The 17,142-nt window shown below is 39.1% G+C and overlaps 1 protein-coding gene across 2 annotated transcripts in view; it reads left to right on the top strand.

Annotated features, from left to right (window-relative positions):
- The window catches only part of HDAC9 (histone deacetylase 9), a 1,019,027-nt gene that overhangs the window by 871,053 nt on the left and 130,832 nt on the right, over nt 1-17,142 (top strand). For both annotated transcript variants that reach the window (XM_066354134.1, XM_066354133.1), the window contains exon 24: nt 3,301-3,434. In XM_066354134.1, coding sequence (XP_066210231.1) covers nt 3,301-3,434 — 134 coding nt within the window. The remainder of the gene's footprint in view (nt 1-3,300; nt 3,435-17,142) is intronic.

Here is a 17,142-nt window from a genome sequence, read left to right as displayed (position 1 = left end):
AAGCCCTCATAGAACATCAGAAATTCAAATTGAATTTGTTAATTTAAACTACTACCGTATTTACAACTTATTTAATATGATTTTTTTTAGATTGAAAAATTTAAATTCACTTCTAGTATATCAGTGGAACCGAACATAAGATTTTTAACTAAAAATACTCTCTTCCATTTCTCTTTCTTAATGGTGTCTCAGTCTTAGTAGTTACTAGTTCTGCTGTGTTTGGTCATCAAAAGAAATGATTTGTTACAAATATAGCTTCCTTCATTTTTAATTTAATGTTGATTAAATTAAATCATATTAAGTTATTGTTTTTTTTTTTCGAACAACCAGGCTACAGAGATTCTTGAGCGTAGCAGCAACAGTAGTTGTTATGGAAGCACTTTGTCAACGCCTCCTTCTAGCTTTCCTTAAAAGAGTTTAAGGTGCCATTAAAGCTCACTTTGAAAAAGGACTTCTTAGAGCATTCTGTCATAGTCAATGCAGGTAGTAGCTGTAACTACTGAGGCTGATTTTAAGTGACTCTGTGCCGGCTCCAGTCACTAACCTGAGCCCGCCCATCTCGTTTCCCCAGGAAGTCAGGCTCCTCCTTCCGCTCTGTAAGCCCCTCCCAAAAGAAGTGCGGAAGCTACAGGTGTGTCTGGACTCAAGGATCCAGTCCCTTTCTCATGTCTGGTGATTGCTTGAGCCCAAGATATTACAGGTGTACAGACATGATTTCTCACTTGATCACTTGTTTTTCATCAGCCCTCACATTGAGGATGTGTCGGCCCTCTTGAGGAATATTTTGCTTGCTATGGTCTCTGCTACAGTTTTTCTACTGTGTAGGTTAAGTTCTTTTTGTGACAAGTAGGATGAGCTTTTGTGCCTTTTGTGAAGCTAGAAGTAAACACTATTGAATGAAACTTGCAATTATGCCTATTAAAAGTTGTTGCATGATCGCTAATCAAACTCATACACACAGACACACACTACTAAAACTTTTATCTCACCTATCCTGAAAAAAAAACACACACACATCGAAATTGGTAGTCACCCTTGACTTTTCTATTCATATCTATCCATACACATACATATTGTAATAATGGACACAGAACTTAGGTTACTAAAAATTATTCTTGACTTCTTTACTTTGATTGGAAGAGAGGGTACGAACCATGTAGAAATATCACTTCTTGACTTCACTTGCATCTTTGTGCAGGCATAACTCAAAGTTCAGCTGCCTCAGTCTCTGGCTCCAGAAATCACATGGGTAACATGTGAATGGAAATAAACCCTGGAGGTAAAAGAAAGAGGAATTTGGATAGAGATCAAAGATTAACTTCATTCCATTCCTTCCTTCCACTTTTTACTCTCCCATCTAAATTTGATATTTTATGGGACTTTATTTAATTCCAGAGGAAAAGGTGAACTTAAATCAGATTTGGGACTTTCTCTTTCCATTTTTTGTTTGTTTGTTTATTCATTTGGTTTCTTTTTTGTTTTTGTTTTTTACAAATCCATGTGATTTGATCTGCTTGGTAGTAATTTTAGATAATTGAATTCTCAATTGCTAGGAGCCTTCAGTAAGGAAAGAGTGGTGTGCTAGCTTGATTCATTATTATATCATTTAGAAGTTATCACTGGTTTAGATTGTCGGAAAATTTGTCCAAAATATTTAGCAATATGATTAGAAGAAACATTTGCCTATGAGTTTTATGAGTGTTGTTTGTTTTTTTATCTTCTAGAGTGGAACTAATTACTATGTGCTATTAACCTTGACTTAGCCCAAGAACATTTCTAAGCTTTAGGGATCAGAAGTTTGCATTACACATTTTCCATAAGCTTACTATTCTTTTCATCGTGACCGAATAAGAAGGTCGAGTTTAGTGTGGTCAACCTCATTCCTAAGTGGCTTATGGAAAAGATTTTTTTGGTATCAAAATGAAATCCACAGGAAGTAAGAAATATTACAATACTTGAAAGCAGTTTTACCTAATTTTTAAATCACTTTTAGAATATTTTTGCTATTTAGAAACGTAGTGTAATTAGAAAGTGACTATTTTGACTTCTATCAAAATATATAGCTAAGAGAATAGAATCAACACACTGAAGTGTTTGCAAGATAATTTTTTTTTTTCTGAAGCTGGAAATGGGGAGGCAGTCAGACTCCCGCATGCGCCCTACCGGGATCCACCTGGCACGCCCACCAGGGGGCGATGCTCTGCCCATCTGGGGCGTCGCTCTGTCATGACCAGAGCCACTCTAGCACCTGGGGCAGAGGCCAAGGAGCCATCCCCAGTGCCCGAGCCATCTTTTGCTCCAATGGAGCCTCGGCTGCGGAAGGGGAAGAGAAAGACAGAGAGGAAGGAGAGGGGGGGTGGAGAAGTAGATGGGTGCCTCTCCTATGTGCCCTGGCTGGGAATCGAACCCAGGACTTCTGCATGCCAGGCTGATGCTCTACCACTGAGCCAACTGGCCAGGGCCGCAAGATAAATTTTAAAAAAGGAAAACAAAGAAATCATAAACATAAACTCAAGATCCTGGTTTCCCATCAAGAGGAGAAGGGATGTTATTAGAGAGAAGCACATGGGTACTTCAAAATTATTGCTCATAATATTTTCCTTAATTTAGAAGGTGAGTGAACAGATGTTTGTCATATGATTATATTTTATAACATATATAGATGTTGATTTTTGACATTTACTGACTATTTCATAATAAAAGAATGTCTATAGAAATGTAATGTACTTTGAGGTGATAGATAGAAAACTTCCTTTATAACAAAGGCAGATGATGGAGACGGAAACAAAGGCCAAGCAAATGGCATTATTTGCCTTTTTAACATTGGCCATGTCCTAACTTTTTCATCCAGGTACATGGATAACGTGTTGTGAATGTGCTATGCCATGGTGACAGCCAGACTGGTGCAAATCTTGGCTGTGATACTTCATAGCTGTTAGGATCTTGAGCAGGGGTCCCCAAACTTTTTACACAGGGGGCCAGTTCACTGTCCCTCAGACCTTTGGAGGGCCGCCACATACAGTGCTCCTCTCACTGACCACCAATGAAAGAGGTGCCCCTTCCGGCAGTGCGGCGGGGGCTGGATAAATGACCTCAGGGGGCTGCAGTTTGGGGACCCCTGATCTTGAGTTTTGGTCCCCTCCTTTGTAAATGGATCAAATTATTGTGTGTAGTAAATGAGTTAGCAAAGGGAAGTGCTGAGAAAGGACTTTGAGCTCAGAATAAATGCTCAATTAATATTAGATCGAGTGGACATTCTGTTTGTTTAATATTGTGAAATGTTTGTTTGTGTCATGGTAGGCTTTGGTCATTTGACGAAGCAGTTGATGACATTGGCTGGTGGACACGTGGTGTTGGCTCTAGAAGGAGGACATGATCTCACAGCCATCTGTGATGCATCAGAAGCCTGTATAAATGCCCTTCTAGGAAATGAGGTAAAAAACAAAACAACACTAAACAAAAAAATACCTAAAAGTACAAAAGAGCAGGGGTCAACACCAGGAATGTATGCATGAATATTTTTGTCTTTTGAAAAAAATCTCATGTACTAGAAAGCACAACATTGCATTTACAATTCAAAAAAAGAAGCTAAGCCTTAAGTAAGAGAAGTTTCCATAGTCTCATGTGATATGCAATAACGTTTGCCCACGTAGAGAATCCACAGTGCACTCTCCTTAATCATGTTACTGGCAGAACACAGTAAATAACATAACCCTTGGGAAGAGAAATGCTTCCTATACTAACGCAACTAGTGAACATTGAAACATTGAAAAAGAAATAACTCAAAGAAAGTTTCTCTAAATATTTTTCTGTAGGATTATGTTACATCATGGGGAGAGAAGCTTTAAAAATAATTTTTAGCTTTATTAAGGTATAATTTACAAATAAAGTTGTAATATATTTAAAATGTACAATGCAATGAATTGTGATATGTGTGTGCGCTCACACACGCACGCACACACACACATTGTGAAATGAGTTTTTACCACTAAGTTAATTTAATACATTTATCAGCTCACGTAATTTACTTTATTTTTCTGTGAGAACACTGAAGTTCTCCTCTTATTAAATTTCAATCATACAACACAGTATTATCAACTATAGTCACCATGTTATGTTAGATATTCAAACCGTATTCATCTTATAAATAAAAGTTTAAAACCTTTATACCAAACTCTTCCTATCTTTACATACTACCACCACCATCACAACCACCAAAACCATCATCGCCACCACCACCACCACCACCACCACCTCCACCATCACCTCCACCTCCACCTCCACTTCCACCATCTCCTCCACCACCACCTCCACCACGACCACCATCACCTCCACCACCACCATCACCTCCACCATCACCATCACCACCTCTACCACCCCCCCACCATCACCTCCACCATCACCACCACCATCACCACCACCTCTACCTCCACCTCTACCTCCACCATCACCTCTACCACTACCTCCACCATCACCTCTACCACTACCTCCACCATCAATCACCTCTACCACTACCTCCACCATCACCTCTACCACCACCTCCACCACCTCCACCACCACCACCACCACCACCACCACCACCATCACCTCCACCACCACCATCACCACCACCACCAAACCCACCATCACCACTACCACCATCACCACCTCCACCATCACCTCCACCTCCACCATCTCCTCCACCACCACCTCCACCACAACCACCATCACCTCCACCACCACCATCACCTCCACCATCACCACCACCACCTCTATCACCATCACCTCCACCACCACCATCACCACCATCACCACCACCACCACCATCACCTCCACCATCACCACCACCACCTCTATCACCATCACCTCCACCACCACCATCACCACCATCACCACCACCACCACCATCACCTCCACCATCACCACCACCACCTCTATCACCATCACCTCCACCACCACCATCACCACCACCACCACCACCACCTCCACCATCTCCTCCACCACCACCTCCACCATGACCACCATCACCTCCACCACCACCATCACCTCCACCATCACCACCACCACCTCTATCACCACCTCCCCCCCACCATCACCTCCACCATCATCACCACCACTTCTACCATCACCACCCCCCACCATCACCTCCACCATCAGCACCACCATCAGCACCACCTCTACCTCCACTATCACCTCCACCACCACCATCACCTCCACCATCACCATCACCACCTCTACCACCACCTCCCCCCCGCCATCACCTCCACCATCACCACCACCACTTCTACCATCACCACCCCCCACCATCACCTCCACCATCACCTCCACCATCAGCACCACCACCACCACGACCACCATCACCTCCACCACCACCACCACCACCACCAAACCCACCATCACCACCACCACCACTACCATCACCACCTCCACCATCACCTCCACCTCCACCTCCACCTCCACCATCTCCTCCACCACCACCTCCACCACGACCACCATCACCTCCACCACCACCATCACCTCCACCATCACCACCACCACCTCTATCACCATTACCTCCATCACCACCATCACCACCATCACCACCACCTCCATCACCACCACCACCAACAACAACAACAACACCACCTCCACCATCACCACATCCACCACATCCTTCCTCCCTAACCCCCCTCAGCCCCTGGTGACCACCATTCTACTCTTTGTTTGTATGAATTCAACTACTGTTTTTTCTTTTGTCTTTTCTTTTGATTTCACATCAAGGAGACCATGCAGTATATTTTTCTTTCTCTGTCTGGCTTATTTGACTTAGAATAATGCCTTCCAAGATGTTGCAAATGACAAGATATGTCATTGCAAATGATGAGATTTCCTTTTTAAAGGATGAATAATATTCATATATCTAAATGTCTCCATAGCTATATGTTTCTATATAAATATATCACATTTTCATTATCCATTCACCTGTCAATGAACACAGGCTGTTTCCATTCCTTCACTATGTGGATAATGCTACAATAAACATGGGAGTGGAGATAGCACTTTGGGATAGTGATTTTGTTTTCCTTGGATATTACCCAGGAGTGGGATTGCTGAGTCACATGTTAATTCTATTTTTACTTTTTTTCAAGAATCTCCTACTGTTTTCCATAGTGGCTGTACTAGTTCACCTGCCCACCAAAAGTACACGTGTTCCCTTTCTCCACATTCTCACTAGCACTTATTTCTTTTCTCTTTGATAATGCACATCCTCACACTATGTGAGAGAAGATCCGATTGTGCTTCTGATTTGCATTTCCCTGATAATAATTGCTGTTGAGCATCTTTTCACGTACTGTTGGCCGTTTATGTCTTCTTTGGAAAAAACATCTATTTGGATTTTAGATTCTAATACTTTTCCCGTTTTAACTGGTTTATTTACTTATGTTTTAGGCTATTGAGTTGTATAAATTCCTGGTATGTTTTAGATATTAACCCCTTATTGGTTACATAATTTGCAGATATTTACTCCCATTCCGTCATTGCCTTTTCATTTTGTTAAGGATTGTCTTTGTTGTGCAGAAGCTTTTTAGTTTGATGTGGTTCCACTTATATATATTATATTTTTGCTTTTGTTGCCTTTACTTTTGGTATCAAATCCAAAAATCACTACCAAGACTTAACTCAAGGAGCTTACCCCCATGTTTCCTTCTAAGAATCTTATGATTTCAAATCTTATATTTACATCTTTAATCAATTTTGAATTTATTTTTGTTTATGATATAAGAGAGGGGTCCAGCTTCATTCTTTTGCAAAAGGCTAACTAGTTTTACCAACACTATTTATTAAAAAGACTATTCTTTCTACATTGTATATTCCTGATTCCTTTGTTGAAAATTTATTGGCCATATATGCATGGGTTTATTTCTAGGTTTAGAAATTTCCTATTTCTGAGAATAGAAAAGATTCTGTTTCATTGATCTGTGTATCTGGTTTTTGTTGTTGTTGTTGTTTTTACAGAGACAGAGAGTGAGTCAGAGAGAGGGATAGACAGGGACACACAGGCAGGAATGGAGAGAGATGAGAAGCATCAATCATTAGTTTTTCACTGCGTGTTGCAACACCTTAGTTGTTCATTGATTGCTTTCTCATATGTGCCTTGACCGCAGGCCTTCAGCAGACCGAGTAACCCCTTGCTGGAGCCAGCGACCTTGGGTTCAAGCTGGTGGGATTTTGCTCAATCCAGATGAGCCCATGCTCAAGCTAGCGACCTCAGGGTCTCGAACCTGGGTCCTCTGTATCCCAGTTCGATGCTCTATCCACTGCGCCACCACCTGGTCAGGCCGTGTATCTGTTTTTGATGTCCATGTCACACTGTGTTGACTATCGTAGTATAATTTGAAATCGGACGGTGTGATGTCTCCAGCAATTTTCTTCTTTTTCAAGTTTGCTTTGAATATTTGGGGTCTTTTGCGGTTTCATGTAAGTATCAGGATTATTTTTCTATTTCTATGAAAAAGTGCCTGTTGATAGGGATTGTGCTGAATCTATAGGTCACTTTAGGTAATATGAATGCTTTAATAATATTAACTCTTCTGAGCCATGAACATGGGATATTTTCCATTTAATATTTGGTAGAATTCACCAGTGAAGTCATATGATTCTGGACTTTTTTTTGTTGGGAGGTCTATGATTACCAATTCATTTTCCTTACTAATAATTGGTTGTTCAGATTTTTTAAATTTCATGATTCAGTTTTGGCAGATCTTACATTTCTATGAATTTATTCATTCCTTCTAGATTATCTAACTCAGGGTTCCCCAAACTTTTTACACAGGGGGCCAGTTCACTGTCCCTCAGACCGTTGGAGGGCCGGACTATAAAAAAAAACTATGAACAAATCCCTATGCACACTGCACATATCTTATTTTAAAGTAAAAAACCAAAACGGAAACAAATCCAATATTTAAAATAAAGAACAAGTAAATTTAAATCAACAAACTGACCAGTATTTCAATGAGAACTATGCTCCTCTCACTGACCACCAATGAAAGAGGTGCCCCTTCCGGAAGTGCTGTGGGGGCCGGATAAATGGCCTCAGGGGGCCACATGCGGCCCGCGGCCCATAGTTTGGGGACCCCTGATCTAACTTGTTAGCATATACTTCTTCATAGTAGTTGATTATTAGTATTTTTATGCTATCAGTTGTTATGCGCTTTTATTTTTTATTTTATTAATTGAGGCTTCTTTTTTTTTTCTTGGTCTAGTTAAGGTTTATCAATTTTGTTTATCTTTTTATAAAATCTCCTCTCAGTTTCATTGATTTTTTTGTATTGTGCTTTTAGTACCTATTTTATTTATTTCTACTCTGACCTTTATTTCCTTCCTTCCACCACCTTGGGTTTAGTTTACTCTTCTTAGCCTAATTTCTTGAGGCATGAAGTTAGTTTGTTTATATGAGAGCTTTCTTTTTTTAATGAATTGATTTTCCAATTACAGTTGACATACAGTATTGCATTTGTTTCAGATGTACAACAGAGTGATTAGACATTTATATAGCTTAGAAAGTGATCACACCACTAAGTTTGGTACCCATCAGAAACCATACATATTACAATATTATTGACTATATTCCCTAGCTGTACACCATAACTGTTTTTTATAAGCATTTATCACTATAAACTTCCTTTTCAGAACTGCTTTTGCTGCATCCCATAAATTTTAGTATGTTGTTTTTCCATTCCATTTATCTCAATATTTTTGATTTTCTGTTTTGATTTCTTCTTTGACCCATTGCTTATGCAGGAGAATATTGTTAAATTACCCCACATAATTGTAAATGTTTAAGTGTTCTTCTTGTAATTGATTTCTCATTCTTCATGTCATAGTAGTTGGAAAAAATGTTTGGGATGATTTTAATCTTTCTAAATTTGCTAAGACTAGTTTTGTGGCCTCATATATGACCTATCCTGGGGAATGTTCTATGTATGCTTGAGAAGAATGTAAATTCTATTGCTGTTGGATGGAACGCTCTGTACATGTCTATTAACTTTATATGGCGTAATGTTTAGTTTAAGTCTAGTGTTTCCTTATTGATTTTCTGTCTGGATGATCTATCAATTGTTGAAAGTGGTTATTAAAGTCTCCTGCTATTATTGTAATTTTTTCTATGTCTCCTTTTACATGTGTTAATATTTGCTTTATAAATCTAGGTGTTCCTATGCTAGGCACATAAATATTTATAGTTGTTACATCCTCTTGATGAATGGACCACCTTATTATTTTATAATGACTTTCTTTGTCTCTAATTATAGTTTTTGGTTAAAGTTCATTTTTTCTGATATGCCTAACTCTGTTTTCCTCTGGTTTCCATTGGCATGGAATATATTTTCTATCCTTTCCATTTCAGTCTGCATTTCCCTAAAACTGAAGTGATTTTCTTGTACACAGCATGTAGGTCTTATTTGTTTTAAGCATTCAGCCACTCTCTGTCTTCTTATTGAATTTTAGTCCATTTACATTAAAAGTAGTTATTGATATAAATGGGAGTACTATTATCATCTTACTGTTTTCTGTCTATTTTGTCGTTTATTATTTTCTTTCTTGGTAAATTGATGATTTTCACAGAAGTATGTTTGATTCCCTTCTCTTTATCTATTGCTTATCTATTATTCATTTGTGTTTTATGGTTACCATGAGTCTTACATAAAACATCTTATAATAGTGTATTTTAAGCTAATAAACTCTTAACGTCTAATTTGTACAAAAGCTCTACATTTTTACACTGCTCTCCCTCAATTTATGTCTTTGATATTACAAATTAAATAATTTTTTGTATTGTGTAGCCATTATTGTTGTTATATTTTTAACACTTTTGTCTTTTAACCTTTACACTAGAGTTAAAAGTTATTTACCTACCACTATTAGAGTATTAGAGTATTCCGATTTTAATTATATATTTACCTTTACATGTGAAGTTTATATTTTCATAAGTTTTCATATTACTAGTTACCATCCTTTCATTTCCGCTTAAGGAACTCCCTTTAACCTTGCTTTTAAGGTCAAACTAGTGGTAAAGAATTCTTCAGCTTTTGTTTGTCTACAAAACTATTCTTCTTAAGAACAACTTTACTGGGTAGAGTATTCTTGGTTGACGGTTTTTCCCTACTGCCCTTCAAATATATCATCCTACTTTCTACCAATATGCAAAGTTGCTGGTGAAAAATTGACTCATAATCTTAATGAGTTTCTCTTATAGGTAACACGTTGCTTTCCATTTGTTGCTTTAAAGATCCTCTCTTTATTTTTGACAATTTAATTATGGTGAACCTTGGTGTGTCTCTCTTTGAGCCCATCTCTTCGGTAGTCTTTGAGTTTTCTGGATTTAGATATCTGTTTCTTTCCCCAAATTAGCATAGTTTTCAGCTATTATTTCTTCAAATAAGCTTTTGGGCCCTTTTCTTCTCTCTTATCCTTTTGGGACCCCTATAATGTGTATGATGGTCTGCTTGATGATGTCACATAAGTCCTTTAAGCTATCTTTACATTTTTTCATATTTTTTCTTTTTGTTTCTCTGATTGGATGAATTTCACTGACCCTTTCTTCCATTTGATCTAGTTGACTGTTAAACTCCTCTATTGAATTTCAGTTATTTTATTCTTCAGCTCTATGATTGCTGTTTGATATGTTTTAATATTTTATATATCTTGGGTTAAATTCGCTGTTCACGTATTACTCTCCTGATCTCAGTGATCATTTTTATGACCTATATTTTGAATATTCTGAGGTAAATGACTTATTTTCATTCCATTAAGATTAATTTCAGAGGATTTGCCTTCTTTTACTTGGAATATATTCCCTTATTCATTTGTTTGTTTTCATTTTTCTTGACTCTCTTCATTGGTTTGGGCACTCTGGATAAAACAACCTCTTCTCCCAACTACAGTCTTTGTTGTTAGTGGCTCCCAGTAGTTGAGTATGTGCCAAGACCTGTCAGTGTCCCTAAGGTGAGGATTAGAGTTAGCCCCTAGATGTACACTGACTAAAAGTTGGACCCTTAGGTAGCAGCTGGGAAAGTATGCAGTCAGACCCCCTTTATAAAGAAACTGTGAGATGGGCATTTTGGGGGGTGCTCCTGTGTCTGTTTAAAAGCTTCTCTGTTGGCTATAGTCTTGTGGGACTCATGAATACATGCCATGTTGGCTATCAGACCTAGGTGATTTTAGGACCCATTCTTTGGGTAATAGCCATAAAAGTTGGGGTGATAGATATGTGAACAAGCTCCTTCCAGGTAGTAGATATTCCAGAGTTGGTTTTATTGTTGAACTAAACCAGAAAGAGAAGGCGGGAAAAGTGCCCACCAGTTCTTATAGGCTCTGGGAAAATCACAGTCGGCACCTTGGTGCTAATTAGGAGCCAGACTCCTCAGGCAGCAGCTTGTAAAGTATGGACTTCCCCTTCCAGGGAGAGACTGGGAGATGGGCTTTTTGGCTTGCTCGCTCTGCACTGAGCCCTGAGGGGATAGCCATGGCAAGTGCTCACACACCTGTTAAGAACTGCTTCTTTGTTTGCTAACATCCTGTGAGACTAACGAAGGCAAGCTTTCATAGCTAAGTATTTCGAGAGACCATTCTTTGGTAGGAAACCTAAAAAAAATAGGATGCTAGATGTATGGTCTAAACCCCCTTCATTCCTCATGGGAAAACTGGAAGTTTAAGGTTCCTTTCTAATTGTCTCCCATCCAAGTACTAACCAGGCCCGACCCTGCTTAGCTTCCGAGATCAGATGAGATCGGGCGCGTTCAGGGTGGTATGGCCGTAGACATTCCTTTCTAATTGTATGGTGCTGTGATGAGGGTGGGTTTATTGGAAAAGCGTGTGTCAGCCATTCCTACCTTTTTTTTTTTTTTTTTAATCTTTCTTGAAGCTGGAAACGGGGAGAGACAGTCAGACAGACTCCCGCAAGCGCCCGACCGGGATCCACCCGGCACGCCCACCAGGGGCGAGGCTCTGCCCACCAGGGGGCGATGCTCTGCCCCTCGGGGCGTCGCTCCCCGACCAGAGCCACTCTAGCGCCTGGGGCAGAGGCCAAGGAGCCATCCCCAGCGCCCGGGCCATCTTTGCTCCAATGGAGCCTTGGCTGCAGGAGGGGAAGAGAGAGACAGAGAGGAAGGGGTGCGGGGGTGGAGAAGCAAATGGGCGCTTCTCCTATGTGCCCTGGCCGGGAATCGAACCCGGGTCCCCCGCACGCCAGGCCGACGCTCTACCGCTGAGCCAACTGGCCAGGGTCATTCCTACCTTTTTGATGTGGGTATTTTTTCATTTACTCAATGTGTAGAAGTCACTCAGCTAATTTCTGGATTCTCTCAGAGGGACTTGCCTTATATATTGCTGTACATTCAGTGCATCTATGGGAAAAGGAAAATCAGGAGCCTTCTATGTTGCCTTCCTGGCCTAGAGTCTTAAAACTATTGAGAAACTCTTTTTTATTTTCCTGCCATTTGTAAATTCTCTAGGTTAGATATTATTTCCATATCACAGATGTCGATAATGAGTCAAAGTGGTTTAAGAAATGCAATCAAAATCATGAAATCAAAATCATGCAGCCAAAGTGCTTTAAATCCAAGATTTGAACTGGAGTCTACATTGTCAAAGGCCATTCTTCTTTGCTTCCACATCACATATATATATTTTCTGACTACTCTGCAGACTTCACATCAGATTATCATGAGATTTACCTCTAGGTCATGCCAAGATTTTAGACCAATTAATTGCAATTCCACCAATATTTCAAAGTTTGTATTTATTCATTAATGTTATCAATTCATTTATTTTTATAGTGAATGTATAGAGATGTTATGACCATTTTATATCTTTTACCTTTTTTGTGAACTTGAAATATGACTTTGCTTATGAAATAAACATATACACAATCATTTTTTAAAATCCATGGTTCATAATGTTTTTAACAATAGCTCACGCTTGTGCCTATACTATTTATGAAGGGAAAACAGTGTCTTCTGCACACTGACCATGTAGGTTTTATTATAATCATTATGTTAAGACATATAGCATGTCAACATGATTACTGTGCCATATTTATTGAAGTATAAATATGTACACTTTTAATTTGAAGTAACATGAGAGAGAAAACTTGAGTACTACTCAAGTATTTACTCTATGTATAATTTTAGACAGCTCAGTAACACAAAGGATGTAGCTAAGGGTTAGTGTTGTTATTTTAATGGACTGCAATTTCAGATCACATAATTCAAGTTGTCTTAAGATTTTCTAAATATTAGTCTCTCTAAGACCCCTATGAATGGATACTGCCAAACAGAATGTTGGGGAGGGGGGGTTGTGCCAAGTACTGCAGAAAATAAATGGTACTTGTACTTATCAGTTAATATTAGGCTGTTCTGTTTGCCAACCAGATAATATATTTTACCTATTCACCTATATTCTCAAATTGCTTATTTGATTTCAAATATAGAATCGTTTTAAAGAAGCCAAGTGGTTTTAATATTTGCATTATAAAGTCTTATGCCAGACATGCAGAAAACCTAACTGTAGGTTGTGGATTATGGCTCCATGGATGATTGACCTTCCCAAAAGGAAATGTTACCCAAAGGAAATTATGGATTTCACTGGCTCTTTGAGCATAATGCTCTTATAATCTACACTCTGCCCACTCTATTCTTCCAACGGAATATTTCCCATGAATATGAAATAATTTTTCTTGTAATTTTTTTTTAAGACATGACTATGGTTCAGAACAAATTCAAGTCAGTTGTGTGGAGTTATGTGGTTTCTTAATTTATCTGAGTTTACTAAAAAGCAAAATGGATGTGTTTTTTATATCTTCCTTCCCCTGTGTACTCTTTTGATTGGGATCTCCTTGGTCATTTTATTATATATAACCTAATCCTAAAGATAAACTGTTTTTTTTTGTTTTTTTTTTGTATTTTTCTGAAGCTGGAAACGGGGAGAGACAGTCAGACAGACTCCCGCATGCGCCCAACCGGGATCCACCCGGCATGCCCACCAGGGGCGACACTCTGCCCACCAGGGGGCAATGCTCTGCCCCTCTGGGGCGTCGCTCTGCCGTGACCAGAGCCACTCTAGCACCTGGGGCAGAGGCCAAGGAGCCATGCCCAGCGCCCGGGCCATCTTTGCTCCAATGGAGCCTTGGCTGCGGGAGGGGAAGAGAGAGACAGAGAGGAAAGAGGGGGTGGGGGTGGAGAAGCAAATGGGCGCTTCTCCTATGTGCCCTGGCCGGGAATCGAACCCGGGTCCCCCGCACGCCAGGCCGACGCTCTACCGCTGAGCCAACCGGCCAGGGCCAAGATAAACTGTTTTCATAGAACAATTAGTTGACATTAGAAGGATATCATCTAATTTATAGTTTGAAACCTATATATTTCCTCTACATTTTTAGAAAGACCAGACTTGAGATAGAAGAAATGATAAAAGTATCATTGGCCAATCTTAAACATGCCCATGTCAGTGTATAGATGCTAAAAATTTCAGTAAGTGATAAGTGAAATGATTATTGGTTATATTGACTGTTAAATCACCTTTATTATCTACATGTTTTATAGTAAATTTGATTTAGTTATTAGAAAACCCTAAACACTATTGTGTCCCTTGTTATTGGCTATGTTTAATTACATAAACACAATCTAAAATTGGTTCATATGATCTAAAGAGAGACAGGTTTAAAGAATCCATGTCTTTCTGTATTTTTTTTCATTGATATTTCATAGGGATATAAGCAAGACTATAGATTTCCCACAAGATTCTTTAAAGATAACAGATAGATTTGGTATATTAAACTTTGAGAGAGAAATTTTGGTGTGTCAGGTATATAAGTTTACAGAGTAACAAAACTAAGAGAAATAAGGATTTTAAAAAAATGAAAAATGGAAGAAAAATATATGTGTGTTGTACATTATAATTTATTTCAAAAAAGGAAATGAAAATGTAATACTTGAAACAACTTAAAGAACAAAGATTTCTTCTCACTTTCATTGACAATATAATTTATAATCCAAGGCCTGGTTTTCTCATTTTTTTTTTCTAGTTCAAAGGTCATCATGACTAACAGCCATGACTACATTGACATTTTAAATTTCATTCCTTTAGAAAAATAATATATAAGGCACACTGCATATACCTCACCATTTAAGAAACTACATATGTGTTGTTTCTACAGTAGTTTGACTTGGTAAGCTCTAGGTAAGAAAATAAAAAAGGACGTCTTTCAGATATCAGTTGTGCCATTTCAAATCCTAATTTTCCTTCAAACTCCCTTTTCAAGTGATTAATAGGGCAATTATAACTTATTATCTGGGATTTCACTTTCACAAATAACAAAATGTAGTAAAGGTTGAGCTTAAAACATTGGCAGAACCTTCTCTGGCTTCTCAACACTGAACATGCAATTGAACTCAAATTAGGAAGGTCAAGAAGGGCCTTTCTGGGGGACTCTGCACTTTGTCAGATGTATTTATTCATGTGCAGGGGATTAGAATCCATAAACATTTTGCCAGTTTTTTTTTAATGCTATTTCTTTTCCTTGTTGTTCTTGGCCAGGCCATTGCAATACAGCAAAATGCTGCTTTATACAGCTTATTATCAGCAGAATAATATGAATGACATAACCCAAAGGAATTGTAAAATCAGCAGGAGCTCTTGGCTCTGCATCTCAGTGGAGACACATAGATGGGTACCAAAAAACTTTATATTTTAAAAATTAAGTTATCTGAGTGTTGCAGCCAAATTAGGCATTTCTTATTTTTATATATATTTTTTAATTATAAAAGTGATCTAGTTAGCAAAATATATTTTAACAATTCTTCTAAGAAATATGCACAAGGTCAGTCAAAATAATATACTGTTAGATTAAAACTAATTTGAGTATGGTACAGGAAATTCCTAGAGGCAACTGATTCTGAAGACATACCAGAAGTCTGTTTTTTTTTTTCTTCTTCCTTTTTTTTTTTTTTTTTTTTTTGGCAAAGTTCAGAACTTAGAATTAGCTCCAATCAGTTAATAATGAATATTTTTGAACTCCTTCAAAGAAACCCTTACAAACACCAGCTTGGAGTTTGCAAGAAATTGAAGTGACTATAAAATGAGAAAGCTCTTAGGTTGCCTGGAATGGCATCAGTGATGCTAAGGTGAATAGTCACATCATTTTCAGAACTAGTTATAAAAACATCTGTATGCTTCTCAGAGAAACTGATTCTGGTAATCTGTTCTAGCCCTGGCTGGCAAACAATGTCACAGTTGCTTTAGGGCCAAACTTGCCTACTGTTCTGCAAAGCCAATTAGCGACACCCTGGGTTCCTTCCTCTTAAACAAAACTTTTCCAAGAGGTGAGAAAAGCTTACGCAGTTGGCATTCCTATGGAATCTGAAAGAAAAACATTGAAAACTTTTGGGGGGGGGCAAAGGTAAAAAGAGAGGACATATCGTAGGTAAGAGTCTTGTGTAATGAGTTGAGAACATAGCCATTAAAAGACCACCTGTCAAAACAGAATAAATGACAGTTTTAAGCTTGTTAGAGAAAAAAAAAAATTTGCCGTAAATAGAAGCTGTTAAGATGATGCTACTGCCTCTGGTACCGACAATCCAGTGCATATTTGACTCTATAGCATGTTTTCTCTTAATATCCCCCATTCTCCCATTCTTTGTAAGGTTTGGCTTCTACGTCCTTCCTTCCTTCCTTCCTTCCTTCCTTCCTTCCTTCCTTCCTTCCTTCCTTCCTTCCTTCCTTCCTTCCTTCCTCCCTCCCTCCCTCCCTCCCTCCCTCCCTCCCTCCCTCCTTCCTTTTTCCTCCCTCCCCCTTCCCTCTCCCCCCTCCCTCCTTCCCTCCCCCCCTGCCTCCCTCCTCCCCTCCCTCCCTCTCTCCCTCCCTTCCTCCCTCCCTCCCTCCCTCCCTCTGTCCCTCCTTCCTACTTTCCTATTTTCTTCCTTCCCTTCCTTTCCCTTCTTTCCTTTCTGGCTCAAACTCTCTTCTTTCCTTTCCCTTTAGGCTCACACTCTCTCTTCCTCTCCCTCTTTCTCTCTCTTCCTCTCTCCGTTCTCCTTTTCCTTGTAATAACTGCTGTCTCCTGTTGAGTAGGCTCAGCTGCTTTCATTTGACTTGGATTTCAGCAACAGTGGCTAAACTTAGTGGGTGTGT

The sequence above is a fragment of the Saccopteryx leptura genome, chromosome 12 (assembly GCF_036850995.1).
Source record: "Saccopteryx leptura isolate mSacLep1 chromosome 12, mSacLep1_pri_phased_curated, whole genome shotgun sequence".
In the NCBI taxonomy this organism is placed as follows: domain Eukaryota; kingdom Metazoa; phylum Chordata; class Mammalia; order Chiroptera; family Emballonuridae; genus Saccopteryx; species Saccopteryx leptura.
The sequence above is the reverse complement of the archived record's forward strand: the minus strand, read 5'-3'. Positions and strand labels throughout refer to the sequence as shown.